This window comes from Bos mutus, chromosome 7, assembly GCF_027580195.1.
Source record: "Bos mutus isolate GX-2022 chromosome 7, NWIPB_WYAK_1.1, whole genome shotgun sequence".
Lineage (NCBI taxonomy): Eukaryota > Metazoa > Chordata > Mammalia > Artiodactyla > Bovidae > Bos > Bos mutus.
The window spans coordinates 52,359,272-52,374,141 of NC_091623.1; the positions used below are offsets into that span (position 1 = coordinate 52,359,272).

General features: G+C 50.4%; 1 protein-coding gene across 1 annotated transcript in view; it reads left to right on the forward strand.

Moving 5' to 3' along the window:
• The window catches only part of CACNA1A (calcium voltage-gated channel subunit alpha1 A), a 253,453-nt gene that overhangs the window by 178,846 nt on the left and 59,737 nt on the right, over positions 1–14,870 (forward strand). The window contains 6 exon segments of the mRNA XM_070373554.1: positions 464–879; positions 882–926; positions 2,612–2,750; positions 4,325–4,454; positions 9,136–9,195; positions 9,976–10,082. Of these exon segments, the coding sequence (XP_070229655.1) occupies positions 464–879; positions 882–926; positions 2,612–2,750; positions 4,325–4,454; positions 9,136–9,195; positions 9,976–10,082 (897 nt within the window).

Below are 14,870 nucleotides of genomic sequence, written 5' to 3' on the forward strand. Positions count from 1 at the left end.
AGAGGTGGTATTTATGGCTCTGCTTTAGCCACCCCTGGAAGCAGTGTATGTCCTTATCCTGCCAAGGAGCTAATGGGAGACACAGACAGGAGCAGGAAGGTTTGGATTGGAGAGATGGAGGCTCTGGCAGAAAGTTCTTTTCCACTCTGATTTCTCCATGAAGGAGTAACCTCATCTCCTAGGAAGCAGCCCTTCTGGCAGGAGAAACACCACACTGAAACCTGCAAGGGTGGGCACTTACATCCCCATGAGGTCTTTTTTGGAAGCACAGAGCCTTAACCACTGGACCACCAGGGAAGTCCCCCCCAGGGCATCTTGATCCCTAACAAGAATGGACCAGGCACAGGAGAATTTCAGAACACAGCCCCTCGATGGCCAATGGAATCTTAGGCAGGATCCAGACATGTCCCCTCTATGTTCTAACTCACTCACGGGTTCTTTTTTGTTGGCCTGCCTGCTGCAGAGAGAACCAGGGCTCCGGGGTCCCCGTGTCAGGCCCCAACCTGTCGACCACACGGCCAATCCAGCAGGACCTGGGCCGCCAAGACCCCCCGCTGGCCGAGGATATCGACAACATGAAGAACAACAAACTGGCCACTGCGGAGTCAGCCAGTCCCCACGACAGCCTCAGCCACGCCGGCCTGCCCCAGAGCCCAGCCAAGATGGGGAACAGCGTGGACCCTGGCCCCACGCCGGCCCCCACCACCATGGCCACCAACCCTCAGAACGCCGTCAGTCGCCGGACAGCCAACAACCCGGGGAACCCGTCCAACCCCGGCCCCCCCAAGACCCCTGAGAACAGCCTTATCGTCACCAACCCCAGCAGCACCCAGGCCAACTCAGCTAAGACTGCCAGGAAACCTGACCACACCACGGTGGACATCCCCCAGCCTGCCCACCCCCACTCAACCACACCATCATCCAAGGTACGAACCCCAGTCTCATACATCCCTGGGCAGGGGAGCCGGCCTCCTGGGCTTCCTCCCCAGAGGCGCAGCTAAGGGACTCCGGACAGTGACTCCACCTCTCTGGCCTCAATTGCTTCCTCTGGAAAATGGGTAGAGACATAGTTCCTGCCCCCACAGGGGCTGCTAGGAGAATTAAATGAGATAGTATGGATATGATGCCTGGCAAGTACACAACAGGTTAGCAAATTTTCCTGCCTCCCAAATTCCCACAGGGGAGCCAGGAAGCCCCCATATCTGAGGGGTCAGCAGATTCCTCTGATGGAAGTTTGGGGGGAGTGAGATAATTCTCTAGGCCAGTGCCATCCAAAAGAAATGTGATGCAGGCCACCTGTGTAATTATTTTTTTCACCTCTGTAATTTTAAATGTTCTAGTAGCCATGTTAAAAAAGAGAAGGGAGGAAAAGAGGAAGCAGAGGAGGAAGAAGGAAGAAAGACATACGTGATTTAAAACATAAAAAAGAGGGACTTCCCTGCCAGTCCAGTAGTTAAGACTCTGCTTTCCAACGCAGGAGGCAGGGGTTCAATCCCTGGTCAGGGAACTGAGGTCCCACATGCCACAGGGTGTGACCAAAAATTTTAAAAAATAAAAAGAAACAAATGAACTGAACTTTAATAATAAATTGTATTTAACCCCAAATGCTATTGATTTATATCCAAAGTATTAACATTTCCATGTGTCAATAATGTATTTTACATTATTATTACATATAGTTACATTCTTTTTCTCCTACTCAGTCTTGAAAATCTAGCATGTTTCACACTGCATACCGCAGTTTGGACTAGCTGTGTTTCAAATGCTGGACAGTGCAGGCCTAGCACCTTGAGGAATTGGCTGTTTTTGCCTCTTCCCAAAACCTCCCACATGTAATACCGTGATCCAAGAAATTTGGAAATTATCCAAACTGGAAATTTGGAAATTATCCCCTGGGTTTATTATTTTTAAGATGATAGCAGTAGCCCAGTTCTGTGCAAGAGCTGTCCATAAGTTTACCCTGTAAATCCTTGCCACAGTCGTACAAGGTAAATCTTGTCACTGTGCCCATTTCACAGATGAAAAAACTGAGGCTCAGTAAGGCTCAGCCTATCCATAAACCCATAATGCAACTAGGCTATGGGATCAGTGCTCAGGAGGGTGGTGCCTCACCTCAGTCAGGAGAAGGGTGTTAATGGGGGGAATCCTACATTTTGACTACGGGAGGAACTCAGTATTCCCATCTGCAAAGTGGGGCTTTGGGGACTCACCCTGCCTGCCTCCAAGTGACAGTATGAAGGTCATCAGGGCCTGAGGACAGGTCTGTATTAATATCTGGTAAAGGTCACAGCAGACTCAAGGCTGTAGAATGATTAAGAGCAAGCCCTCTGGAGCTGGGCTGCCCAGGTTCAAATTACAGCTTTGCCACTTCCCAGCCGTGTGGCCTTAGGCAAGTCTCTGCACCTCTCTGTGCCTCAGTTTCCTCATCTGTAAAGTGGGGATCATAAAGTACCAACCTCACAGGGTCAAGTGAAGGTTCAATGGCATAATAGGGTGCCTGGCACATAGTAGGTGCTTTGCGTCAGCTGCTTATTGCTGCTTTGGGAATGAGGCAGGAGATCAGAGGTGGGAAACCACGGAGGGAGCCCTGTGTTGCTTCTTATCCCAACAGTGAACAAAAACGCCAACCCAGACCCACTGCCAAAAAAGGAGGAAGAGAAGAAAGAGGAGGAGGAAGACGACCCCGGGGAAGACGGCCCCAAGCCCATGCCCCCCTACAGCTCCATGTTTATCCTCTCTACGACCAACCCGTGAGTATGGCCCATGGCCAGGGCAGGGGGCCCAGGGCTCCCACTGGGGCAGTGAAAGTCAGGCCAGAGGGCAGACCCAGACAAAGTGTAATGGGGGAGAGTCGCCTCTAAGACCATTAGTCCATAGAGAACTTTTGAGCAATTAAAGAATGATGTCCCTTTCTTAAGTTGTATAAGATAGAAACTTATCATAAAGTACTTATTTCAAAAAACTGATTCCAACTGGTTTGTTGGAAAAGACCCCCTCCTGCCATCAGCTAGAAAATCATGATCATAAATACCCAAATCTGCACCGTCTGTGCTGTGAGAGGTGTCCTGTAGAAATGGCTGCTTTGTACAGTGCACAACGTTTACAACTGTACATGACAGCCCTGGTTCCTGAGCTCTGCTCCTAACTTATGCTCCATGAGGGTTTGGATTCTGGGTAGATGGTTTTTGAGTTCCATGGCCCTTTGTCTTGGGAGGGCCTTGAGGAGGCCAGATTATTTAGGGGAGAAATTTATCACACCTATGTCTTGCTGGCTCAAAGGTTGTTTTGGAATTGCATTTTTCCAAAGAGTGTTTCTTGAAACTCTGATCCCTCAAAATGCTTCTTGACACCAAGAAGAATCACGTCAAATAGCTGCAGGGGAAACGGCTTTCTCTAACCTGCCTCTCGGAGACTCAGCCTGTGTGTTTACTTTTTTATTTGGTTGCCATTCTTGATTTTAATAAAGAAATTCTTATATGGCACTCAGCACCAGACATGGTTCTGAATGCTTTACAAAAAAAAAAAAAATTTCTCATAATAACCCTGTAGGAGTTGGTACTCTGCTTATCCCCATTTGACAGATGAAGAAACTGAGGTCCAGAGAGGCAAAATCACCTGCCTAAAGTCAAACAGCAAGCAAGTGGGAGAGCCCAGAGAGACTGACTCCGACGTTGCTATTCTTAGCCACCCAGCCCTGCAGCCATTCATACAATCTCATGATATTTTTATCATTATTAATCCACTTAAGTTAATTATCTCATTATTGTGTCATTAGTGTATTAAAGGCACTGATAAGGCCTGCAATTCATAATTTAAGTAACTTTTTGGAGCCCCTACCATGTACCAGGCATATATTAACTCTTTTGATCCTCACATTCTTATTAGATGTGATTATTATGGTCGTTTCACTGATGAGGACACTGAGGTACGATAACTTGCCTAAGGTCACTCAACTAATTAAAAAAAAAAAGAAATCTACTTAACCCAGAATTTCCCAGTTTGGTTTGACTATATGACATTTTATGCATAGAAAGGTTTTTCATCTCCTACAGATTCAAGGACAGTATTCAACTCAGTCTGTGAGTTAAGATGTTCCAGGAGGGTGGTTTGGAAGTGATAGGAACTTATAAACAGAGGTGGGAATTACCTTCCCCTGCGGAGGGCTCCCCTGCCCTAAGAGGGCCACCAGGGGTAGGAGCTTGATACTCTGTTGGGTGTGGGACCGTGGGAGTTAGAGATCCCAGATAGTGGTAAGTGATATAAGGAGATGACAGAACAAAAGGGCTCAAGAGCTGTTGTCTGCGCATCTCCCTGTCCTCAACAGCCTTCGCCGCCTGTGCCATTACATCCTGAACCTGCGCTACTTTGAGATGTGCATTCTCATGGTCATCGCCATGAGCAGCATCGCCCTGGCGGCCGAGGATCCTGTTCAGCCCAACGCACCACGAAACAATGTGAGTCTCCCCCAGCAGGCTCCTTCCCAGCCCAGCTCCTCTGTCCCTTTCTCCTGCCTCGTGAAAAGCTGATAGCTGGGGTCGAAGGAATGTTAGGGTCACCCCTGGCCACAGCCCCCATGGCCACTGGTGGGGAGGGGAGGCTCTGATTCTGGGCTTGATGAAGGATGTTCCTTGAGACAGTGGTTCTGTGTGCCTGGTAGGGAAGAGATGGCCCAAGAGTGGCTGGGGCTGAGAATTGCTGGAATCTTTGGTGAGGAGAGTGAGGCCATAGGCTGTGGAAGGGCACAAGCTCTATGTGGGATGTAGGGGAGTCCGAAGGCAGAGGGTGCTCCGGCAGTATCATCTGTGCAGCCAGGTCTCACCAAACGGACTTTTTCATTCTGACTTGGAGTTTTGAAAGAAAGGATTGTTTTGACTCAAAAAAAGTAGAAGTGTTAGTCTCAGAGGTGTCCAACTCTCTGCAACCCCACGGACTGTAGCCTGCCAGGTTCATCTGTTCATGGGATTCTCCAGGCAAGAATACTGGAGTGGGGTGCCAGTCCCTTCCCAGGGGATCTTCCTGAACCAGGGATCGAATCCAGGTTTCCTGCATTGCAGGCGGGTTCTTTACCATCTGAGCCACCAGGGAAGCCTTTTGACTTAGTCACAACCTGAACTTTTAGTCAGGCACAGCCTAAACTTTGAGATTTTAGTGGGCTAAGAGCTAAAAAACTCTCCTTTTGGGGCCCCAGGGTCTGCTAACAGCCCCTGTTCACCGAGCACTTGCTGAGTTTCAGGCGCAGCCCCAGATGCTAGGGGTATCCCCGTTGGACAGACGAAGAAACTGAGGCCCAGAGAGGTTAAGTGACCTGTCTGGGGTCACACAGCAGAATTCCAATTCTGCCCACCCTAGATCTCCCAACGCTTCCCTCAGCTGTCACCATTTATCAAGCACTTACTGTGTGCATGTCCCCGCTTGAGTCCTGCCGAGCAGAAATGAGTGTTGTTGAGAGGGGAAACCAAGGCACCAGCAGGCCAGGAGGTGACAGAGGCTGGACTGATGGCTGTACCATCTTCCCCAGCTCCTTTCTCTACCGCCATCACCCCCAACACATGGGAACCATTTTCCACTGGGAGCCTGGCCTGCCGCCCTCACTAAGTAGGTTAGGAGCCTTGGCGAGGCTGGCAAGTCCCATAAATCAAGCCTGTCTGCAGCTTACTTTGCACTTTCCCTGCCTTCACTGGCCTGGCAAGCCCCTTAGGGACCTGATAGGGGAGATGGAAGGAAATAATTAGAACAAGGCCCCCAGAGGAACCTGGTACCAGGGCAGGGCTGAGGCTGCACTCTGTTATCTCCTGCTGCCCACTTCCCCCATCCCCCAGGACCCAGGGAGCCAGGCTCAGGGAGGGGGCATCCTGAGAGAGGTCAGCAAACCCCCTGTCGACTCTAGGAGACTGGAGCAGGCTTCATCTCTGGCAAGGAGAGCATGGGCATGGGGGGTTCCGGGGATACCCCTGAGCTCCTGGGGCTGAAGAGAACCCTGACAGGGCTAGGAGCAGCCCCCGTGGAGCATTTGCAAAGTTCTGGCTCCCCCACCCCTGCCCCATCACTCCTAGTTGAAGCATCTCTCCCCAAAGCCCTCCCTCTTCCGGGATTCCCTGGTGGTCCAGGGGATAAGATTCCACACTTCCATTGCAGAGGGTATGGATTTGATCTCTGGAGAACTAAGATCCCACATGCCCGGTGGCATCAGCCAAAAAAATTTTTAAAGCCCTCCCTCTTCAAGTGCATGGTGGCCTCTTATTGGCAACTGACACCCTGGGACCCCTCCCCAAGTTCTGTTCATTAGCTGGTCTGGAACAGGCCTCAGAAAAATGAACAGAACACATACAATCCATTCATTTATCAAGGATTTTAAAGTCACACACCCATGTAAGCACCACCCAAGGCAAGAAGTATTAATAGAACAAAACAGACCTCAACCACAGGCACCTCTTCGATTCATCCTTCCCTGTGAAGCTGGGTTCACAAGCAGGAACAAGGTCTGCAGACATGTTCAGGTGTCAGGAGTTGGAGCATCAAGGGTGTTGCTAGTAGCACAAGAGGGTAGGGATCAGGGACACTGTTCATCACTCTGCAGCACACAGGGCAGCCCCACCACAGAGAAGAATCTGACCCCTATTGTCAACAGTATGTAAAAAGCCCTGCCCTAGAGGTATCCAAACCCTTACTTCTGGAAAGAGCATTTCTTAGCTCCTCTCATTTTCCCAGCTACACGTTCATCTTTAAACACTAGAATTTATTTCTTCCTACTTCTAACACTGAACAGATGGAATAATTCTGTGCATCTCTTCCATCACTCAACCTTGAGATGAGTTCTTATTTTCTTGGGTGGTGACAGTCATTCTTTTCCATTGCTGTGTAATATTCCACTCTGTGGCATAATTTGTTCTTTCATCTTCTGGTTGACGTGTATTTGGATTGTCTGCAGTTTAAAATGCTGTCACCATATCCCCCTACTCCTGACATGGGGCCCCTGGGCTTGACTCTCTCCAGGGTATAAAACCAGAAATTGAGTTTCTGGATCATAGAATTTGCATATGGTCAGCCCCAAATTTGCAGCCAGAATGTTTACTGAGCGATACAGTGACACACACCAGCAACATCCAACAAGGCCTTCACTGCGCCACAGTCTTGCCAACACTTGTGCTGTGGGTTCTTTCATTTAGCCAACCTGGTGGGTCTGGAATCTCATCAGGATTTTGATTTGTATTTCCCTATGATAAATGAGACTGAGAATTTTGGATTCCACTGAGTCACAGAAAATTGCCATTTGTAGAAGTCAAAAGGATCTATATATTAGATATGGTTGAACCTAATTTATTGGCCTTTTGATTTCCTCCTGCTCCATTTATTAAGTTCTCCAGAATTTGATTCACCTGACCGCCTGGCCTACCTTTCTTTCCATTCATTGCTTTATTTAGTAATTATTTAATAAGCAACTACCATGTGCCGGGTGCTGAGCTAAACAGCAAGGATTGACAGGCTGTACGATCGTCCCTGCACTCCCAGAGCTCGCAGAGCACCAGACCTTTATGCATGTTGTCTCAGCTGCCTGGTACACCTCAAATGCTCTCCCACCACCACCCCCTCAGCCTTCCCAGAACCTTCCAAGTCCTTGCACCTGCCACCCATCCCAGGAAGTCAGCTATCCTGGCCACTCTGGTCTCGGAGGGCCCTCCAAGCGCCACACATGATGAGAACGTGAGCTGTGACCACACAGATCGCAGAGCCCAGCTCCTGCAGGACCCAGGGCAGCCCCAGCCTCGTGCATTCAGTCAGCAAGCATTTCTTGAGTATCTGCTGTATGCCTGGCCCTGAGCTATAAGCTGGAGATAGCACAGGGACAGGCAGACATCCCTGCCCCCGTGAGGCTGATGTTCAGGTTGGGGAGATGGACAGTGACGTTACTAATAACTATGACAAATAGTTTGCCAGGAAGTGATAAGTGCCAGGGGTGAGGGATGTAGGGGAACGGGTAGACTCGGTAAGGAAGATTCCAAGCTTCAGGAAAATGGAATTTTAAACAGGCAGTCAGGAATGTGATATTTGAGCCAAGCCATAAAGGAGGAGAGAGAGAATATCAGGTGGAACATGGGACAGAGTATTCCAGGCCAACAAACCTGTACAAAGGCCCTGAGGTAAGAATATCGAGGGTGGTAGAAGTGGAGTGAGCCAGAGGAAAGTGGGACAAGGTGAGGGAAGGGAGGTGGCCAAACAGATTGTCCAGGGCCTTGGAGGTCAAAGAGGACTTTGGCTTTCACCCTGAGTAAGGTGGGAGCCATAGAGGGTTCTTGAGCAGAGAAGGGGGCAGTGATCTGACTTGTGGGCTCACAGGCGCCCTCTGGTGGCCTGCTCAGTAATTAACAGCCCTCACTACAAGCCAGATCTGAGGTCAGCCGCTGGGGTTACCGCGTGCTGGGCACTTTGCCAGCATCCTCATGCCACTCAACATCCTCACGCCAAGGTCACACAAGGGATGTGCTATGGCATGGCCAGGAAAGAGACCAGAGTGCAAGACATTGCCTGTCCAGAAACCGCTAGTACTTGGTCTTGTGTAAGTTAGCGAGGTGAGGGAGAATCAACCCACTCTGATGAGGGTATGGCTGCGTACTTGGAAGGAAATGGATGCCGCAGTGAGGTCGGTCCCCAGTGTCTGTCCTGGAGGCTAATCATATTTAGGAAACTCTATGCGGGAACAGTTGTTCACCCAGGAGACCAGAAGGTCAGAGACACTGGGGGATCAGACTTGTTGCCAAAAGAAGTAAGAGTCTTTCCTGAACTTCCCTGAGGCCACCTCTAGTCCATTTAGGGCTTTGGGCAAGTGAAAAGAGGCACCCTTCCCATTGGTAAGCAAACGATCCTTAACAATGGTTTTGTTAGGACTTTGCTGCCATCTGCTGGACAGTTTCATTCACAACATACAAATCTGCACGGAGACAGGCTGGGAGGGGCCCTTGTGCAGTGCAGGACCTGCCCCTCTGTACATGGCTGCAGCATTTTCTCATGTGGGTGGAGACTCTGTTCCTTGGGGACCTTGCTAGAGGCCACATACCCCAGTGGGCCATGGCTAGGATCACGGGGACTCTGCTGGAGCAAGCCAATGATCCTCTGCCCCCTTGCTTTTATCCCCTGCAGGTGCTGCGATATTTTGACTACGTTTTTACAGGCGTCTTTACCTTTGAGATGGTGATCAAGGTGAGTGCCAGGGCTCCACAGGATTCTGCACTCTCAAGAATCCCACCTTGGTGCAAGAGGCTCACCCCAGAGATTGGAAATACTTGGTGTGTTTGTGGAGCAGCGAGGAAGTTGATGTGGCTGAAAGTGAGAGAGGAGAGTGGGGAAAGCAGAGCAGGGAGATGAGAGCAGAGGTGACTGGGACGAATCAAGCAGGAACGTGGGGGCCACGGGACAGTCTGGGGCTTTTATCCCGAGTGAGGTGGGAGCCATGGAAAGGTCCGAGCAGAGGGACGTGACGACTCGGATGTTCACAGGCACCCTCTAGCCTCCGTGGGAGGTCAGACTTGGAAAGAGGAGCAGGGTGGGAGGTGGGGAGTAGGGGATCCAAGAGAACTGGGAGCAGATGATTGCTCTGGTCCAGGCAGGAGATGATGGGAACCAGTCAGGGTGGTGGCAGACAAGGTGGTAAAAAGTGGGCAGATTCTTGGAACGTTTGGAAAGTAGAACCAATGAGGTTTGCTGATGGATCTGATGTGAGGTGAGAAGCCGGGGGGACCCTGAGGTTTTGACCTAAGAACCAGCAAGTCAGAACTACCTTTCCCAAGGTGGGAAGCGGCCTTGAGCAGGGGCTTCTCACTCCTCCCTGAGGTCCCCTGGCCTCTGACCCATCCCCTCAGGATGAGGTGGTCCTGTTGGCTACCATGCTTCCTCCAGGGGCCCCTCCACCAAGCCTAAAAGGGTAGATACTGCTCCCCAGGGTGGGGATGAGGGATCAGAACGCTGTCTCTTCCTCCTCAGATGATCGACCTGGGGCTCGTCCTGCACCAGGGTGCCTACTTCCGTGACCTCTGGAACATTCTCGACTTCATAGTGGTCAGTGGGGCCCTGGTGGCCTTTGCCTTCACGTAAGTCTCCTCCTGAGGACTTCACTTACCACTTTGTCCCTCCACCCCCAACCCACTGGATCAGGGGACATGTTCTCGAGGTGTAAAGATGGGAAAAGGGGGCTCTGGGGTGGCGGGAGGCATCCGCATGCTACCAGGAAGAGCTTCGATTGGCTTCTGCATGATGGCCACCATGGAGGAAGAAGGAGAAGGGCCCCCACCTTCTACCTCCTCACACAGCCATGCCACCAACCCCTTGCTGTGCTGCTTTCTGTAGACTAGCCCCACCAGGACATTTCATTTTCCTTCTGCTCTACAAGCTCCACTGTCTCTTTGGGGAGCCCCTAAAAAGACAATTAGGAAATGAATGTGCATGAGAATTTGGACCCCCACCCTATGCCTGCAGGCCCTGTAATTCTAGACCTGATGACTCCCCTCATGTGTCTTGAACTTCTCCTGGCAGTCCTAGGACACTCTGAAAGGTCATGTCTCATCAGGCCACTCCAAGATGGCACCCGAGTTGTGGGCAGCCATTCTAAAATAGCACCCCAGGGGCTGAGAAGCCATTCCAAGATGGTGCGTAGATTCTGGGCAACCATGTCAAAGTGGCAGTTGAGTTCTGGGCAGTCATTCCAAGATGGCACCCAAAGGCTTAGTAGCCATTCCAAGATGGTGCCCACATTCTGGGTGGCAATTCCAAGATGGCATCTAAGGACTGAGTAGCCATTAGCTCTTAGGGCCCTGGTAGCAAACTTAGCAGTACATTCCTTAAGTCGTAGATGTTTGGGGTCAAAAAAACTAATCAGCTCCTAATCCAGAAACAATTCTTTTTACAGACCTTGTCTGTGCCCAATCACAGTGGATCATTCCTAAAAAGGAGTCTCAGAAGGACTCAGACCCACCTCACCCACATAATGAGAAGTCAGGGGCTTCCTCTGTGCCCCTGCCTCCTGGCCCCCTCTCAGCAGACCTGGAGGAGTCCTTGAACGGCCCCCCGACCACACAGCGAGGACTTGGTTTGTCAGGAGGCCAGCGTGGTGGCCCATTTCCAATTTAAGGGCTAAAGTGGGCCACTCCTGGGAACACAATGAGGTCAGGTTGTGTCAGAAGAGCTAGAACTCTCCAGAGTTTCTGAACACCTCTGAGCTGGTAGAGATGTACCATGAAAGTCAGGAGGCGGAATGTAGTTCTGACTCCAGCCAGACTTTCCGCCTCCTTCTCTTTATCGTCTACTTTCTCCTCCTCTTTCGGTCCACTCTCCCTCTACCCTCCTTTTCTTTCTCTTTTATTCCTCCCTCCCTCCTCTCCCCCTTCTTCTCTCTCTCCCACTTTTTTAAGTATTTGAGTATTTGGCTACATTATTATTAAGATGTCCTGTAGATTTAATAGTAATAATAATCAAAGTGAAGTGCACAGCAAATTAGAGGGGAAAGATTGCCACAAATAAAACAGGGCATCCATGGCCTTCATATATAAAAAGCAGCTACAAGTCAGGAAGAAACACTGAACCTCAATAGTTAAGTGAATACAGGATTTAACATAGAAGTTTCACAGAATGCTGATTAATAAAAATGACCAAAAAAAAAAAATTCAAGGTACAATTGGTTTCTTATCAAGTGAGCACAAATTTCTTCCCCCCAAAAAAGATTTTAAAAGGCAATACACTGTGGATATGAGAATGTAATTAAATATGCTTCTCCCTCCGTCCATCAGTTATTTGAGCGACTCCTACAAGGAGGAATCAGTTAGGAATCATGCTAGCTTCTGAGAAAGTTTCAATTCTGAAAAGCCTGGGGTGAACCCCTCGGATCCCCTTCCCTCCCTTGGTCCTGTTGCTGTCTTTCTCCGTCTTTCTCTTTGCCCCTTTTCTCTCTCCTGCCCTCTCTCTGACTCCCTCTCCTGCCCTCTCTCTCTCTCTCTCTACCCCTAGCCCCTGCCTCCACTACCCCTCCCCCTCCCTTCTTCCCCTCCCCTCCCCCTCCCTTCTTCCTCTCCCCCCCTCCCCCTTCTTCCCCTCCCCTCCCCCTCCCCTTCTTCCCCTCCCCTCCCCCTTCTTCCCCCCCTCCCCTCCCTTCTTCCCTCCCCTCCCCCTCCCTAACCTTCCCCATCCTTTCTTTCCTCTCCCTCTCCTCCTCCCATCTCTTTTTCTCCCTTCCATCCTCTCCCTTGCCTTGACCTTCTGTCTAACCTGGGCCATATGGCCTGGAGAAGGCGGGCACTCCACCATTCACTCTGGCATCAAAGACCCAGTCCCCACCATGTTCCAACCTGGCGTGGTCTCCAGGACCAGGGAAGGCAAGTGCAGGGAGGCACCCCCTCCCACACTTCCTCCAGCCCTCCAGGATGACATCTGGCCAGCAGCTCCCAAGTCCCCCAGGGCTCAGGAAGAGGCCACGTCCATCTCCACACACAGCCCCCCTACTTTGCCCGCTGTGGCCTGGCCTGGGTAGTGGGTTTCGCCCTCTGTTTTACACCCCTAGGTGTAGGACAATAGAAGTAGTGTCTGCTGCCCATCAGTTCATCCTTGGAACTTTCCTTCCAGACCTCTGTGGGAGCCAACAAGTTTCATTGCCAAAGAGGGGGCCCCCACCATTGCCCTGTCCCACCTCCATCCCCCATTTGACCTCGCAGTTTGGGAAACAAGCCTCTCAGTCATAGAACTTTTGCCATAATGGGCCTAGTTTCCCTGAAGCTACAATTAGACTCAATTTGAAGCAAGCCTAATCTGCAAAAAACAAAATTATTTTTCCACCCAGAATCAATCAGCAAAAGGATTCTTTGTGTTTGCAAAAGAATCTGCCACAGGGAGCTGATTTTGTGTTTTTGATTTTTTGAGTTTTCCCTTTAAATATAAAGTTATACAAGGGCACTCAAAATGAGCCTACAGCTCACAGAAATCTGGCAGCGTGTTTGCAGAGTCAACCTTTGAAACTGGTTTTATGAAGTTGCTACAGGCATAAAGCCAGCCAGTCCGTGCCCTTGAAAATCCCTGTTTCAAATTGTTTTTTAAATTCCTATTTGAGGAAAGGGTCTGGAAAGGGGTTTCAGGTCATCCCTGTGAGTCTCAGTGAACTTGTATGTCTTGCAGGAACTGGGGTGTGTAGTTTTGTCAGTAGGATCCTGACGAGTGTTAGGGATGTTCTTGGGGTTTTAGAAGGGCTGACAACCCGGGGAGCACCTTTAAGTGATGGTCCTAGGGATGGAATAGGTAGGCTCTGAGACCCCACCCCTGCCACACCCTCCCCGCCTCACTGCCAAGAATCCATCTGGTCCTGCCACTCCCCCTCCAGGGCAGGGCTACAGGCCAGGCACAGCTGGTGGAGTGCCTTGATCTAGCAACTTGTGCATGCCTGGCCATTCCACCAGAGAAGGAGCCCTCAAGCTGCTATTCTTTTCCCAAGAAAAGTTTCAGAGTCCTCCCTTTGGCTTCAGGTTCCTGGCCTCTCTTACCTGAGGTCTCTTGCCCTACGAGGCCTTTCCTTGTTACCAGATGGATGTCATGTTGGCAGGAGTAAGGGATGCTCTGCAGAGAAGGCACTGGCACCCCACTCCAGTACTCTTGCCTGGAAACTCTCATGGACAGAGGAGCCTGGTAGGCTGCAGTCCATGGGATCGCTAACAGTCGGACACGACTGAGCAACTTCACTTTCACTTTTCACTTTCATGCATTGGAGAAGGAAATGGCAACCCACTCCAGTGTTCTTGCCTGGAGAATCCCAGGGACAGGGAAGCCTAGTGGGCTGCCGTCTATGGGGTCACACGGAGTTGGACACGACTGAAGTGACTTAGCAGTAGCAGCAGCAGCAAGGGATGCTCTGACAGCCTCCACTTGAGTGCCCAATCCCAGAGTCCTTTGCTTCCTTCTTTCTGTTCTTTTAATTCATGTTTTCTGTCCTGTGTCCCTGTTTCCTCATAGACAAAGCTGAGGTCCTCAGCAAGTATGAAATAAACCTGATTGTTGTAAAAAAAAAAAAAAAATGGTTCCTGCAAGCCTGTTTGGTTTCTCTCTAGATGTGCAAGTCCCTGAACCTCTCTGTGCCTCAGTTTCCCCATAAATTTGAGATACTTGACCAGATAATAATGACAGTAACAGCCTCCATTTACTTAATCTTTACAGCCCCATATAAGAATTTCTCTTATTATTCCCTTTTAGTACATGAGGAAACAAGCCCAGAGAGATTGTGGCGGGAAATGAGTCTAGCAAGATCACTAAGGGCTTAATGGCCCAGTGGTTGAGAATCCGCTTGCAGTGCAGGGACCTCAGGAGACACAGGTTCAATCCCTGGGTTGGGAAGATGCCCTGGAGGAGGAGATGGCAACCCACTCCGGCATTCTTGCCTGGAGAATCCCACGGACAGAGGAGCCTGGCAGGCTACAGTTTGTGGGTTCGCAAAGAGTTGGACGTGACTGAGCGACTAAGCACGCAGGCAGGATCACTAAGGTTGAATTCAACTGTCAGATTCAAGGTTGCCGCCCAACTCTCAGCCCTGAATGTGGACGCTTTCACAAATCAGGAGGATGAGACCTGACAGCCTGGCCTGGCTGGGTTCCTCGAGTCTCCAGCAAGGCCTAGAAGTCCAGGGGAAGAGGGCATGAGACTATTCCCTTCTTTGTGGAAAGGAATCTTGCTGTTCTGGCCTGTTGGGGTGGAGGCAAGGATTCTGCAGTGCTGTGATTGTGGCCTCGTCTGGGATATGGGAAGATGATCCCTGTGGTCTTCCAAAGGATGTGTCGAAGCTCTCGTGTTGGTTTCTACCCCTCCTGCACCTCCCCTAAATATCCGTGTGTGTGTGTGTGTGTGTGTGTGTG